Raw genomic sequence first — 15,833 nt, forward strand, 5'->3', positions numbered from 1 at the left:
TAGGCAATGTAGGTGGGTCAGAGTTCTAATAGACCTAGTGATGTAAGCTTTGTCACAAGGGCCAGTTGTATGGAGGTGAGCTTTATTACAAGGGCCAGCTGTGGGGAAGTGAGCTTTGTCACAAGGGCCAGTTGCGTGAAGGCAAACTTTGTCACAAGGGCCAGCTGTAAGGAGGTGAGCTTTGTCACAAGGGCCAGCTGTAAGGAGGTGAGCTTTGTCACAAGGGCCAGCTGTAAGGAGGTGAGCTTTGTCACAAGGGCCAGCTGTAGGGAGGTGAGCTTTATCACAAGAGCCAGCTATGGGAGGGGAACAGTGTTACAAGGGTCAGTGGCGTGAAGGCAAACTTTGTCACAAGGGCCAGCTGTAGGGAGGTGAGATTTGTCACAAGGGCCAGCTATGGGAGGGGAACAGTGTCACAAGGGCCAGATGCGGGGATGTGAGCTTTGTCACAAAGGCCTGTTTTCTTATTTATCTTCCAGAAAGTCTGCAAGTGTGCATCTCAATTTATATTGTATTCTCTGAAGCAAATTTAGAAAACATTTACTATGAAAAAAATATATACCTTTCTAGCATATCACTATAATGGTGGTGCACAGACATTGTTGGGTTGAAGTAGATGTAATGGGAGGAGGAGATAATTTAATAAAAAATGCATTCATCATTTCTTAAAGTGATAAAAACAGAATTCACCCCAATTAAGAATGAAAACTAGGGCAGATCAATAAAGAATGGAAACCGATAAATTTAAGACTAAAGTTAAGAACTCAATTCAATTTTAAGAAACGTTTTAATCCCCAGATTGATCGGACATATCAGCTGAGGAACACAAGATTGTATTACCCTCATGTTCACCAATCTCCAGCGTATTTTCATATGGCACTGAACTTGTGTTGACATTCCATGATCAACAAAAGTAAAAAAAAAGAAAGTCTTAGAAAATGGATGTCAGATGAATTGTTTCAGACTGCTGAGGTTTCCACCCCCTGAGTGGAACCTTTTACTGACAAGCTACCAGATATGTTGTCCGAATCCAGTAATTCCACAATACTATAAGGGGAACAATCTTCTAGCCCGAGTTTGCTGCAAATCCATCCACAGAAACCTTTCTCCATGTCCTTCACAGCATGCCACCACTCACTAAATGACCAGGATATTTGGGTCACTGTTGTATATATGGCCAAAGATGAGGACACCGCTACGATAATAATAGGGTAAAAAATAATTAAAAAGGGGCAAAAAGTGATCTTGTGCCAGAAAGTCCTTTCTTCATTGTAAACTAAGAAAATATTATACCAGGTAATAGTTCCATAATAAAATGACAGAACAAAAGATAGAACAAATATGACTGGCAAGCAAAGAATACTCCAGAGGAGGACATGAGGGCCTTTATCTAGGCCGACCGAACAGGTCTTCTTCCCCCCCATTGGCTCATCTTGCAAAGGCTCCTTGGATCTTGTAAGCTCTTGAAGTTCCTTCTCAGTTAAGGTTACATGGATGTCAACCATCTGACCTTTCTTCTTACCACGTGTGATTGTTCCAGTTAATGTGACATAGCGGCTATCTGGATGCATATTCCACCCACCTGTTACAATTAAAAAGATAAAAGTTCTTAGGTAAGAACACTCATTATCAGTCATCATCATTGCTATGGTCCCCATGTACCAAATGCATTTCCCAGAATGTCCATATACTCTGTAAATGCATACTATCCTAGGGATTGTTTTTTAGAGTAACAATTACATTTATTATCTTATCTACCAAGCTACAAGGGCCATCTGGCTGAAAAAGTTGTATTTCTCTCATCTTAAAATTCTGCCTGCAGACATTAGGTAATACACAATAAGGAGAAGAGAAGGAGAAGAGACAGTTTAAGAATTAAATGTACAGTAAATCAACTTATATAGAGATACAATTTCCTGCAACAAATACAAAGGAACAGATTTATTATCAATTTTCCCGAAAGTGATACTTTATCACCACATATTGTGGCAATAAGAAATTATTTTGGTTTGCAATAAATAACAATTCTCTTGCTGGGACACTGAATAGTAAATAGTGAAGTCACAACTCTTGCTATTACTTTAAAGCTGAGTTTGGAACTAGATTGCCTACTGCACGTCTGCATATCTAATATTCTAACTAATATTACTAACTAGCTGAACCCCCGTGCTTCGCTACGGAATTTGAAGTATATCCATGTGAATAACTTTAATTTTGAAGGACTTCCTGTTAAACGAATTAGACTTACAACAGGGCATGCTCCGCCCACCACTGCCAATCTTTGCAGGCCACACCTCCAAACAGGCCTTCCCCAGATTGATGCTGTGAAAAGGCTGGCGCTGAGAAGAATAATCCGCCTCCTTCTCTGACCCGTCAAGCCTCTGATGCTGCCCTGCTCAGTGCTGTAAATGCTGGGACGACTGGCCAAGCTCCACCCACTATATGTTAAATATGTAAGGTTTGCAGGGATAGGCTGACTCTATCCCAAAGGGCCCTAGGTCTCCTTGCTTAGCTTCTCGTTCTCCTTAGGGCTCCTCCTTTGAGGTAAAAAGTGTAAAGATTATTGCACAACACTTAACGTCACTGGGAGAGCGTTTTTTTTTTTACCCTTTACACAGCAGATAAGCAATTGCTGACTATTAAGCTTTTCTTTAATGCATTTAGGAGTCAAAATAGCTATGTCTTCTTTCCTCCTATTGCCCTTTCAGAGGTTCAGCAATGTTTAGTTCAAGTGACAGGTTAACCTCTGACAATTGAGACACTATACCCTCCTGACTGGAAATAGGTTGGTTAAGTACTTATATCTGAAAGAAAAAAATAAGAATTTACTCACCAGTAATTCTATTTCTCGTAGTCCGTAGTGGATGCTGGGAACTCCGTAAGGACCATGGGGAATAGTCGGGCTCCGCAGGAGACTGGGCACTCTAAAGAAAAGATTAGGTACTATCTGGTGTGCACTGGTTCCTCCCTCTATGCCCCTCCTCCAGACCTCAGTTAGGGAAACTGTGCCCGGAAGAGCTGACATTACAAGGAAAGGAAATTTTGAATCCAGGGTAAGACTCATACCAGCCACACCAATCACACCGTACAACTTGTGATAACCTTACCCAGTTAACAGTATGAACAACAACTGAGCCTCACTCAACGGATGGCTCATAACAATAACCCTTAGTTAAGCAATAACTATATACACGTATTGCAGAAAGCCCGCACTTGGGACGGGCGCCCAGCATCCACTACGGACTACGAGAAATAGAATTACCGGTGAGTAAATTCTTATTTTCTCTGACGTCCTAGTGGATGCTGGGAACTCCGTAAGGACCATGGGGATTATACCAAAGCTCCCAAACGGGCGGGAGAGTGTGGATGACTCTGCAGCACCGAATGAGCAAACACAAGGTCCTCCTCAGCCAGGGTATCAAACTTGTAGAATTTTGCAAATGTGTTTGAACCCGACCAAGTAGCCGCTCGGCAAAGCTGTAAAGCCGAGACCCCTCGGGCAGCCGCCCAAGAAGAGCCCACCTTCCTTGTGGAATGGGCTTTCACCGATTTTGGATGCGGCAATCCAGCCGCAGAATGAGCCTGCTGAATCGTGCTACAGATCCAGCGAGCAAAAGTTTGCTTTGAAGCAGGAGCACCCAGCTTGCTGGGTGCATGCAAGATAAACAGCGAGTCAGTCTTCCTGACTCCAGCCGTTTCGGAAACATATATTTTCAAAGCCCTGACTACGTCCAGCAACTTGGAGTCCTCCAAATCCCGAGTAGCCGCAGGCACCACAATAGGTTGGTTCAAATGAAACGATGACACCACCTTTGGGAGAAATTGGGGACGAGTCCTCAATTCTACCCTGTCCATATGGAAGATCAGATATGGGCTTTTCCATGACAAAGCCGCCAACTCCGACACACGCCTAGCCGATGCTAAGGCCAACAGCATGACCACTTTCCACGTGAGATACTTTAGTTCCACGGTCTTAAGTGGCTCAAACCAGTGGGATTTCAGGAAATCCAACACAACGTTAAGATCCCAGGGTGCCACTGGTGGCACAAAAGGGGGCTGAATATGCAGCACTCCCTTAACAAATGTCTGAACCTCAGGCAGTGAAGCCAGTTCTCTTTGAAAGAAAATGGATAGGGCCGAAATCTGGACCTTTATGGACCCCAATTTTAGGCCCATAGTCACCCCTGACTGTAGGAAGTGCAGGAAACGACCCAGCTGGAATTCCTCTGTAGGGGCCTTCCTGGCCTCACACCAAGCAACATACTTCCGCCATATACGGTGATAATGCTTTGCTGTCACGTCTTTCCTAGCCTTTATCAGCGTAGGAATAACTTCATCCGGAATGCCTTTTTATGCTAGGATCCGGCGTTCAACCGCCATGCTGTCAAACGCAGCCGCGGTAAGTCTTGGAACAGACAGGGCCCCTGTTGCAGCAGGTCCTGTCTGAGAGGCAGAGGCCATGGGTCCTCTGTGCGCATTTCTTGCAGTTCCGGGTACCAAGTCCTTCTTGGCCAGTCCGAAACAATGAGTATTGTTCTTATTCCTCTCTTTCTTACTATTCTCAGTACTTTTGGTATGAGAGGAAGAGGAGGGAACACATATACCGACTGGTACACCCACGGTGTCACTAGGGCGTCCACAGCTACCGCCTGAGGGTCCCTTGACCTGGCGCAATATCTTTTTAGCTTTTTGTTGAGGCGGGACGCTATCATGTCCACCTGTGGCAGTTCCCATCGGTTTGCAATCAGTTGGAAGACTTCTTGATGAAGTCCCCATTCTCCCGGGTGGAGGTCGTGTCTGCTGAGGAAGTCTGCTTCCCAGTTGTCCACTCCCGGAATGAACACTGCTGACAGTGCTTGCACGTGATTCTCCGCCCATCGCAGAATCTTTGTGGCTTCCGCCATTGCCATCCTGCTTCTTGTGCCGCCCTGGCGGTTTACATGAGCGACTGCCGTGATGTTGTCTGACTGAATCAGCACTGGCCGGTTTTGAAGCAGGGGCTCTGCTTGACTCAGGGCGTTGTAAATGGCCCTTAATTCCAGTATATTTATGTGTAGAGAAGTCTCCAGACTTGACCACAGCCCTTGGAAGTTTCTTCCCTGAGTGACTGCCCCCCATCCTCGGAGGCTTGCATCCGTGGTCACCAGGACCCAGTCCTGAATGCCGAACCTGCGGCCCTCAAGAAGGTGAGCACTCTGCAGCCACCACAGAAGAGACACCCTGGCCCTCGGGGACAGCGTGATCAGCCGATGCATCTGAAGATGCGATCCGGACCACTTGTCCAACAGATCCCACTGAAAAATCCTCGCATGGAACCTGCCGAAGGGAATGGCTTCGTATGAAGCCACCATCTTTCCCAGGACTCGCGTGCAGTGATGCACCGATACCTGTTTTGGTTTCAGGAGGTCCCTGACCAGAGATGCTAATTCCTGGGCTTTCTCCACCGGGAGAAACACCTTCTTCTGTTCTGTGTCCAGAATCATGCCCAGGAAAAGCAGACGCGTCGTAGGAATCAGCTGTGACTTTGGAACATTCAGAATCCAGCCGTGCTGTAGTAACACTTCCTGAGAGAGTGCTACGCTGATCAACAACTGCTCCCTGGACCTCGCCTTTATGAGGAGATTGTCCAAGTACGGGATAATTATAACACCCTTCTGCCGAAGGAGTATCATCATTTCGGCCATTACCTTGGTAAATATTCTCGGTGTCGTGGACAGGCCAAACGGCAACGTCTGGAACTGGTAATGACAGTCCTGTACCACAAACCTGAGGTACTCCTGGTGAGGTGGGTAAATGGGGACATGCAAGTGAGCATCTTTGATGTCCAGCAATACCATAAAATCCCCCTCTTCCAGGCTTGCAATAACCGCTCTGAGCGATTCCATTTTGAACTTGAATTTCTTTATATAAGTGTTCAAGGACTTTAAATTCAGAATGGGTCTCACCGAACCGTCCGGTTTCGGTACCACAAACATTGTGGAATAGTAACCCCTTCCCTGTTAAAGGAGGGGGACCCTGACAATCACTTGCTGGAGGTACAGCTTGCGAATTGCCGCCAGCACTGCCTCCCTTTCCATGGGGGAAGCTGGCAAGGCTGATTTGAGGTAACGGCGGGGGGGAGTCGCTTCGAATTCCAGCTTGTATCCCTGAGATACAATTTGTATAGCCCAGAGATCCACCTGTGAGCGAACCCACTGGCTGCAGAAGTTTCGGAGACGGGCCCCCACCGCACCTGGCTCCGCCTGTGGAGCCCCAACGTCATGCGGTGGACTTAGTGGAAGCAGGGGAGGACTTTTGTTCCTGGGAACTGGCTGCATGGTGCAGCTTCTTACCTCTACCCCTGCCTCTGGCAAGAAAGGATGCGCCCCTGACCCTCTTGCCTTTTTGGGAACGAAAGGACTGCATTTGATAATACGGTGCTTTCTTAGGCTGTGAGGAAACCTGAGGCAAGAAAGTCGACTTTCCAGCTGTCGCTGTAGACACAAGGTCCGACAGACCGTCCCCAAACAATTCCTCACCCTTATAAGGCAAAACCTCCATGTGTTTTTTAGAATCAGCATCTCCTGTCTATTGCCGAGTCCATAAGGGCCTCCTGGCAGAGATGGACATAGCATTAATTCTAGAGCCCAGCAGGCAAATGTCCCTCTGAGCATCCCGCATATATAAGACGACGTCTTTGATATGGCCCAGGGTTAGCAAAACAGTATCTCTGTCGAGGGAATCTATGTCGTCTAACAGAGTATCTGTCCACGCTGCTACAGCACTACACATCCAGGCTGAAGCAATAGCAGGTCTCAGTAGAGTACCAGAGTGTGTATACACTGACTTCAGGATAGCTTCCTGCTTTCTATCCGCAGGCTCCTTAAGGGCGGCCGTATCCTGAGACGGCAGGGCCACCTTTTTAGATAAGCGTGTCAGCGCCTTGTCCACCCTAGGGGATGTTTCCCAATGTAACCTGTCCGTTGGCGGGAAAGGGTACGCCATCAGTAACCTCTTAGAAATCACTAATTTCTTATCAGGGGAACTCCACGCTTCTTCACACAATTCATTTAATTCATCAGATGGGGGAAAAGTCACTGGTTGATTTTTCTCCCCAAACATATAAACCCTCTTGGTATTAACAGGGTTACTCTCAGAAATGTGTAATACATCTTTCATTGCAATAATCATGTATCGGATGGCCTTGGTCATTTTAGACTGTAAATGTGCCTCATCATCGTCGACACTGGAGTCGGACTCCGTGTCGGCATCTGTGTCAACCATCTGAGATAGAGGGCGTTTATGAGCCCCTGACAGTTTCTGAGTCGCCTGGGCAGGCGACTGAGACCCCGGCTGTCCCAAGGCTGCAGCGTCATCAAACCTTTTATGTAAGGAGTTTACATTGTCATTTAAGACCTTCCACATATCCATCCAATCAGGTGTCGGCCCCGACGGGGGCGACACCACACTTATCTGCCCTTGCTCCGCCTCCACGTAACCTTCCTCATCAAACATGTCGACACAGCCGTACCGACACACCGCACACACACAGGGAATGCTCAGACTGAGGACAGGACCCCACAAAGTCCTTTGGGGAGACAGAGAGAGAGTATGCCAGCACACACCACAGCGCTATATAACACAGGGATTTTCACTGCTAATAAGTGATTTACCCAATAGCTGCTTTTCTTGTATTATTTGCGCCTAAATTTATGTGCCCCCCCTCTCTTTTTAACCCGTCTTGTACCTGGATACTGCAGGGGAGAGCCTGGGGAGCTGCTTCCAGCGGAGCTGTGAAGAGAAAATGGCGCTGGTGTGCTGAGGAAGAAGGCCCCGCCCCCTCAGTGGCGGGCTTTTGTCCCGCTTTCCATGTAAAAAAATGGCGGGGTTTTTTACATATATACAGTGCTAGACTGTATATATGTATGTTTTTATGCCAAAGGTACTTCAATTGCAGCCCAGGGCGCCTTCCCCCCCAGCGCCCTGCACCCTACAGTGACCGGAGTGTGTAAGTGTGCTGGGAGCAATGGCGCACAGCTGCGGTGCTGTGCGCTACCTTAATGAAGACAGGAGTCTTCAGCCGCCGATTTTGTCGTCTTCAAGCTTCTGTTCTTCTGGCTCTGCAAGGGGGACGGCGGCGCGGCTCCGGGAACGGACGATCGAGGACAGGTGCCTGTGTTCGAACCCTCTGGAGCTAATGGTGTCCAGTAGCCAAAGAAGCACAAACTAGCTGCAAGCAGGTAGGTTTGCTTCTCTCCCCTTAGTCCCACGTAGCAGTGAGTCTGTTGCCAGCAGAAGCTCACTGAAAATAAAAAACCTAATAAATACTTTCTTTACTAGTAAGCTCAGGAGAGCCCACTAGGAGCACCCAGCTCTGGCCGGGCACAGATTCTAACTGAGGTCTGGAGGAGGGGCATAGAGGGAGGAGCCAGTGCACACCAGATAGTACCTAATCTTTTCTTTAGAGTGCCCAGTCTCCTGCGGAGCCGTCTATTCCCCATGGTCCTTACGGAGTTCCCAGCATCCACTAGGACGTCAGAGAAATAAATAAATATATATATATATATATATATATAAATAAAAGGCAAATACCACTGACTCATCACAAAATCTCCTGAACCATAAGGCTGCACTTCCTTACCAGTGGCAGTTTTAGGGCAGTCCATTATTCAAATAGGGGAGCCACACCCAGCAATGTTTAACAGTGTTTAGGGGTGGCAGTTAATGTGGCTCCCCTATTTGAATAATCAAGTGCTCTGGAACTGCCACTGCAAGAAGTCCAGGAACAGAGCATTGTGTCCTCCTTGGTATCGCCAGCACCATGCATTCTTTATAGCCTCGGCTGAGTGGGCCCCTGACGAAAACCACGGAGAGTTGAAACGGCCGTCGGGCTGTAGTACTAGGATCATGTCCAGATGTTTCTTCCGTAAGGAATAAACCCCTTTTTTCTTTTCATCATCAAAACATGAGTGCTGGTCTTTTTTTCTTTTCTTTTGCAAAAGTGAGTGTCTGTATGTATGTATGTATGTATGTATGTATGTATGTATGTATGTATGTATGTATGTATGTATGTATGTATATATATATATATATATATATATATATATATATATATATATATATATGTATATATATATATATATATATATATATATATTATTCTTACTACTGTGGATAATAGCATTCACTTGCCTCCCAGCACAATAAATTTCAAAACAGGTTGATCCATACATTCTGAGGGGATTTTCAACATGTGTCCATTTATTTGAAAGCAAATATCCTTCATGTCCTAAATAAGAGAGAAACCTCACCACCAACGGAAAGTATGGACAAATGCCAGTACTGAAAGATATTTCTCTGTCATTGATAACGATCATTAATAGAGCCATATTTTCCTATGTTTTACGACATTGTTCATCATATAATTGTAGACACAGTTGTCCACTGTCATTCGACCAAAGATTTGGCTGTGAAGGCCTGATGATCATGGCACAAAATATGGGAAAAGCCAGAACTTTAAAACATAAAATCTATTCAAAGTTAGTGACAGGTTTGTCTTTTGAAAGCCTAAGAAATCCTATATTTTATGTTATTTATGTATCTCAAGGAGATTGGTAAACCAAATATAGAAATACATTGCTTATATAGTATAGCACAAAAGACAGAAGATATACAGTAGCTTAGACTATGCAATTCTCTTGTTGCACTTTGGACACTGCCAAAGATAAATCAGAATGGATGATGATAGAGATATTTAGGTGCCATGTAGAGTAAATGTATAATGGTCAGACAACATATTCACTTTCCTATATCAGAAAACTGGAAATTGTCAATAATTTCTTTCTTTTCATTTCTGCTATTCCTTATTTGTTTATCCGGAATTCTAATCTAGTTATTTTGAGGTCACCTTGGACCTATAACAACAAAAATGGCAGAATTGCTGTAACTCAGTAATGAGCTATTAATAATAATTTTTTGCAGTAACTGGATAAAACCTCCAAAAATGGGGGAAGAATTACCTACCATCACTTAGTGGGGTTCCCAGAAATCTGGACCCTTCTTCTGCACTTCTCTCTCCTGCCTCCTGATTGGCCGTTTCATCTTCTAAGACCTTCTCACTCTCAGAGCGATACACGATGATGGACTCTGGGCGTGGCTCCTTTTTCTTTCTCTTCTTCCTCTCTATAGTAGCCTCTCCTGTAATCCCCTCAAAGGACACTGCAGCCACAGCTCTCCGTAAAGTGCCTCTTAAAGGGCTCTGTGGGGCATTCTTGTATGAATTTGAAGCAATCTCCTCAATCCCAGTATCACTGGGAATTACCTCACCTTGCATGTTTTAGTCCTTACATAGATCCTAATTTGTCACTTTTACATGATGAGTGGTACTGCCATGAAATTGTGATGGATCTGTATTAAGAGAAAAAAAAAGTTTTAGCAATAACACAACTAGGCAGTTTAAAAAAAATAAATAAATAAAAAAACTGCCAGTATTCACCTCTGCAGGTCATGCCACCCGATGTTGGCGTATTGTCAGTATTGGACTGGGACATAAAGGGCCTACCAGGGGAATGCAGTGGAAGGTACCCATGCTTAGGGGTGTGTACAGTCTCCACAAAACAACGTACATGAAAATTGCAGTAAGTGTGTTTTTTTCCATTGATAAAATATTCCTAGCAAACTTGTCAGAACAGGAAATATATATTCAGTCCATTTATTACCTAAACAGACTCATTGTTCACTAATTAGATACCTCTAAATATACTACAGTACAGATTATCAGCAGATATTTACTGCATTAGAACTGAGGAACAGGGTAATAGTTTACATCAACAAGACAGAACCTCTGTGCTGTGACTATGAAGATGACGGCACAGGATTATGATCAGCCTCAATCACAGGAAATTAAAAAAGTCACTTATTTTTAATAACTACTTTAAAATAACACATACAATGGATCTCAGTAGAGGAAGACTATGGATTTGTAAGTGTCATTGTTAATAAATTCTTCAGTAGTTATTAAAGTAGTATGTTCACTGTACATAAAGGCTTATTTAATACCATGACATATACTGTACCAACATAATATAGCCCAAAGCAATCAATGAGCTGATTCTACGCCAGACGCAAAGTGGCAACATTTGCAGTCAGCGGCATAAGCCAGATTTACTACATCTACGCATGCACGGAGTGCTCAAACTTACCATTTACATCCGTGCATAGAGATCCACCTAACTCATAATAATAAGCCACTATATTTCTAAGCTCCGCAAATTGCAGAATTTATTGCATAAATAGAGCTGGGACAATTGCTCTGCAGTTGGGATAAAATACAATAGAAGTCTGGGCAGAATAAACTCCAACAACTAAGGCAGAATTTTGCAGAACAATTTTGAAAGTTTTGTTCAACTCGTTACCAAATAAATATATTGAGCCAAATGGCAGAACAACCTCTGAGACACACAGAGAGGGGAGGTGCAGGTGGCATATATGTTGGAGGGATGCATGTGCATTATTTTGGCCCCACTACCCCGCTGAACAATGTCTGGATTGTTCAATTGTGCCATGGGGATTGGGTCACAATGACATACCTCCCAACAATTGTAATAAAGAACATCTGTGCACGTGCCCAAAAGGGTGTGTGGCCTCAACCACAGGGGGCATGGCTTCATGGGAATTCTGCAATCGCAAGTCATGTCCCCATTTTTGTCAACCATGGGGGCATGCCCTGCCAGAGCTGGTCCTAACCAATATGATGCCCTAGGCAAGATTTTGGCTGATGCCCCCTAGCATCGCCGCTAGTTCCGCCTCTGACCCTGTACCCCTTTCCCAGCACCATCACAATTCTCATTTTGGTGCTCCTATACTAAATATATTTTAAATAGAAACAGTGCGCACATTCGGTGCATAGCCCAAAAAGGGACGAGTTCTTGCAGGGAATGGGCATGGCCACACAATAGTACCCCCAATTCAAATTATGCCACACAGTAGTGCAACTTTATTCACATTTTACCATGCAATAGTGTCCCTATTTCATGTTACATCATACAGTAGTACCACTTTACCTTATATATGTTATTCCTCCCAGTAGTGCCCCTTATTCACATTAGATCACACTGATTATCTCCTTATTCACATTACACCACACCATATTGCTCTTTATTCACATTAGACCACACAGTAGTGCCCTTTTATATGTTACGTCACACAGTAGAGCACCTTATACACATTAGTAATGTATTTATACACATTATACACCACACAGTAACGCCCCTTACACATATAACGCACTTTATTTATGTCCTTATAAACATAATGCGCCTTACACATTATACCAACCTTTATTAATGCCCTCATACACATAATGCCCCTTACACATATGCCTAACACTACTGCACAACAAACCGACCCGCACACAGCACTCACATTGCCACTAACATTGAGACCTCTGCCTCTGCTTGGATACAGATGTGTTCTCATACATCTTGACTCAATACGCCATGCAGCAGTAGATGCCTGGTGTGAGTCAGCTGACAACTGTGCTAATGACGAACGCTTTTTTTTTGGACAAAAATGCGTCTTATTTGCATTACGATCTTGCTAGGATGCACAAGCAGCTTCTGTCGATTAAAATGATATGGGCAGTATGGATGGTGTAGTGGTTAGCATTACTGCCTCACAGCACTGAGGTCATGGGTTCGATTCCCACCATGGCCCTAACTGCGTGGAGTTTGTATATTCTCCCCGTACTTGCGTGGGTTTCCTCCAGATACTCCGGTTTCCTCCCACAATCCAAAAATATACTGGTAGGTCAATTGGCGCCCAACAAAATTAACCCTAGCATGAATGTGTGTGCGTGTACATGTGGTAGGGAATATAGATTGTAAGCTCCACTGGGGCAGGGACTGATGTGAATTAGCAAACATTCTCTGTAAAGCGTTGCGGAATATGTGTGCGCTATATAAATAACTGGTAATAAATATATAATATCAGTGCCGTAACTAGACATTTTAGCGCTGTGTGCAATAAATGGCATGCCCCCCCTTGGCGCGCACAAAAAATGTAGGGGCGTGGCTTCATGGGAAAGGGGTGTGGCCACAAAATAATACCAATTAATAATGGTGCACAGTAGTCTCCATTATTCAAATTATGCCGCACAGTAGCGCCACGACACCAGGTAGAGCCCCTTTTTACACATTACGGCAGACAGCGTCCCCTTTTTTACACATTACGGCAGACAGCGTCCCCTTTTTTACACATTACGGCAGACAGCGTCCCATTTTTACACATTACGGCAGACAGCGTCCCATTTTTACACATTACGGCAGACAGCGCCTCCTTTTTACACATTACGGCGGACAGCGTGCCCTTTTTACACATTACGGCAGACAGCGTCCCCTTTTTACACATTACGGCAGACAGCGCCTCCTTTTTACACATTTGGCAGGGTTAGAGCAGGGGAGAGTGAGGGTTAAAGCAGGTGAGGACCACGCGGGGGGAGGGCTAGGGAGAGAGCAGGTGAGAGGAACGCGGGGGGGGCTTAGGGAAAGAGCAGGTGATGAACGCAGGGGGAGGTTTAGGGAGAGAGTGAGTGAGAAAAACGGGGGGGGAGCAAGTGAGAGGAACATTGGGGGAGGTTTAGGGGGTGAGAGGAATGCGGGGGAAGGGGGTATTTAATAAGTCCCTATCTGTCCCTAACCTGTGGTGGTGGTGTGCGCTGGTGTACGTCCGACTACTGGATGGAGGAGTCCAGCGCTGACAGGCGCTGGTGTAGGCTCCCTGTTCCATGTCTTCCTCGACTCTTTCGTGGCTGCAGCTCCCCGTGTCAGGTGCCAAATGCTGGCAGAGGAAGAGGCTTCCTGGCTGGCTGCCCCGGGCGCGCATGGTGACAACACGCCCGGCGCTGAGTAGCGCAACTGAGGGGAGAAGGGATTGCTGAAGAGCATGTTCAGCGCCTCAGCCTCCTCCCCTCAAGATCAGCTGCTGCCGGGTGACACCTCCAGTCGTCCACATTAGTAACGCTGGAGCAGCGGCGGTGCAGAGGGCGGGGGGAGAGGAGGATGGATAAGGGAGCACCCACACTAGCAGTTCTCTCCACTGAAGCAGTGCCGTAACTAGCTATGCGGCAGGTGATTTTTTCCGCCTCACAGCGCATTGCGCTGTGTGCAATGCCCCTCTTGCACATAGCTAGTTACGGCACTGTATAATATGCAGCATGCCTATATTCTGTGTGAGACTGTGGCTGTATCTGCATACAAAACACTACATTACAGTGATTTTCAGGAATATACTAACGCACCATTTCGTATGCAGATACAGCTGCAGTCACACACACAGAATATAGGCATGTATCATATCATTTTAATCAGCAGAAGCTGCTTTTTGTCACATCTAGCAAAGTTTGGGGATCCGGCAGTTGAGACTTGCCCAAGGAGGTAGCAGGCTGGGGAAGAACAAAATGAGGGGGTTGGATATAGTTCCTTTGCATGGGATACGGAGCAATGAAGGATGTAAGCGGAGTTTGAGAGTCAATGAAAAGTATTTATTATGTACAGAGCAGAGGTAGAAAACTGAGGTTGATGAACGGTGACTTGAGAACGTGGTCGTAGACAAAGAACTGTGGAACTGTGGGTGAGAGTTAAACGAGGCTGAAGACAAGAACCGTGGACTGCGACTTATGAGATGAAACTGCGGTAGAGGAGCTGAGAACTGTGGACGGTAGTTTGGGTCGTGACTGAGAACTGTAGACTGTGGCTTGAAAGATGAAGCTGGAGATAACGAGCTGAGGACTGTGAATGGTGGTTCGAGGACTTGGCTGGAAGCAAGAAACTGCTGACTGTGGCTTGGAGGACGAGGCAAGAGATCCGGGGTCATCCGTGCCCAAAGGGTCTTACTGAACCGGGTTTTTCAAGAGCGTCTCCACGGGCAGCAGCAGGCTAGGAACGGGAAAACTGCAGCAGCAACTGAGAACTGGCAAAGCAGGGTTAGAAGTTTCAGAATACAGAGAATAAGTCTCCCTGGATTGGCTGGAAAACTAGGAACAGGAATTATGTCAGAAACTTGGTCTCCAACATGGCGGCGCCCAGTAATGCAGACCTTTTCTGACAACATGCTGCTCACTGCCCCTGGTCTCCTAGGCAACGGCTTAGCGAGAGCGAGCTACTGCAGCGGCGTCCACGAGCGGACCCCCTCAACGCCATTACCGCTGCCTGTACCCTTGAACCCAGCGCCGCAGCCCTCCACCGCCGCTGCCTGGCCGCCCGTGAAGCCCGCCCCGCGGCCCCAGCGTTCCGGTAAGACCCCGGACGCTGACAGTACCCCCCCTTTTGCGGGTGGACTCCAGACACCTATAAGGTTTAGCTGGAAATTTGGCATGAAATGTCCGAAGAAGTCTTGGGACATGGACGTCCTCTGCCTCTACCCAGGACCTTTCCTCAGGTCCATATCCCTTCCAATCAACTAGGTACTGGAGGCGACCATATCGTTTGCGGGAGTCGAGGATCTTATGAATCTCAAATTCGTCTCCTTGTGTTGACTGGATCTTGGGTGATTTAGGTAGAGCAGCTCTGAATCGATTGAGTACCAACGGTTTTAAGAGAGAAATATGAAAAGCGTTAGGGATTCTTAAATGTGGAGGTAACTTCACCTTGTAAGCCACAGGATTCAAAACTCTTTCGATTGGGTAGGGCCCAATAAACCTGGGAGCAAACTTCTTAGTAGGAACCTTCAATCTTAGGTTACGTGTGGAAACCCAAACCCGGTCTCCCACTTTAAGACTTGGTACCGCTTTTCGCTTTAGATCTGCGTAGGTCTTATACTTCTTGGATGTCTTGAGCAAGGCCTTGTGAATTTGTTTC

The 15,833-nt window shown here is 46.0% G+C and overlaps 1 protein-coding gene across 2 annotated transcripts in view; it reads right to left on the reverse strand.

Annotated features, from left to right (window-relative positions):
• Nucleotides 1-768: 768 nt before the first annotated feature.
• TMEM169 (transmembrane protein 169) overlaps nt 769-15,833 on the reverse strand; it is a 43,726-nt gene continuing 28,661 nt past the window's right edge. For both annotated transcript variants that reach the window (XM_063933965.1, XM_063933964.1), the window contains exons 2-3: nt 10,003-10,386; nt 769-1,582 (exon numbers count right to left, since the gene is read on the reverse strand). In XM_063933965.1, the coding sequence (XP_063790035.1) occupies nt 960-1,582; nt 10,003-10,312 (933 nt within the window). In that variant the 5' untranslated portion in view covers nt 10,313-10,386 and the 3' untranslated portion in view covers nt 769-959. The remainder of the gene's footprint in view (nt 1,583-10,002; nt 10,387-15,833) is intronic.

This window comes from Pseudophryne corroboree, chromosome 7, assembly GCF_028390025.1.
Source record: "Pseudophryne corroboree isolate aPseCor3 chromosome 7, aPseCor3.hap2, whole genome shotgun sequence".
NCBI classification, from domain to species: Eukaryota; Metazoa; Chordata; class Amphibia; order Anura; family Myobatrachidae; genus Pseudophryne; species Pseudophryne corroboree.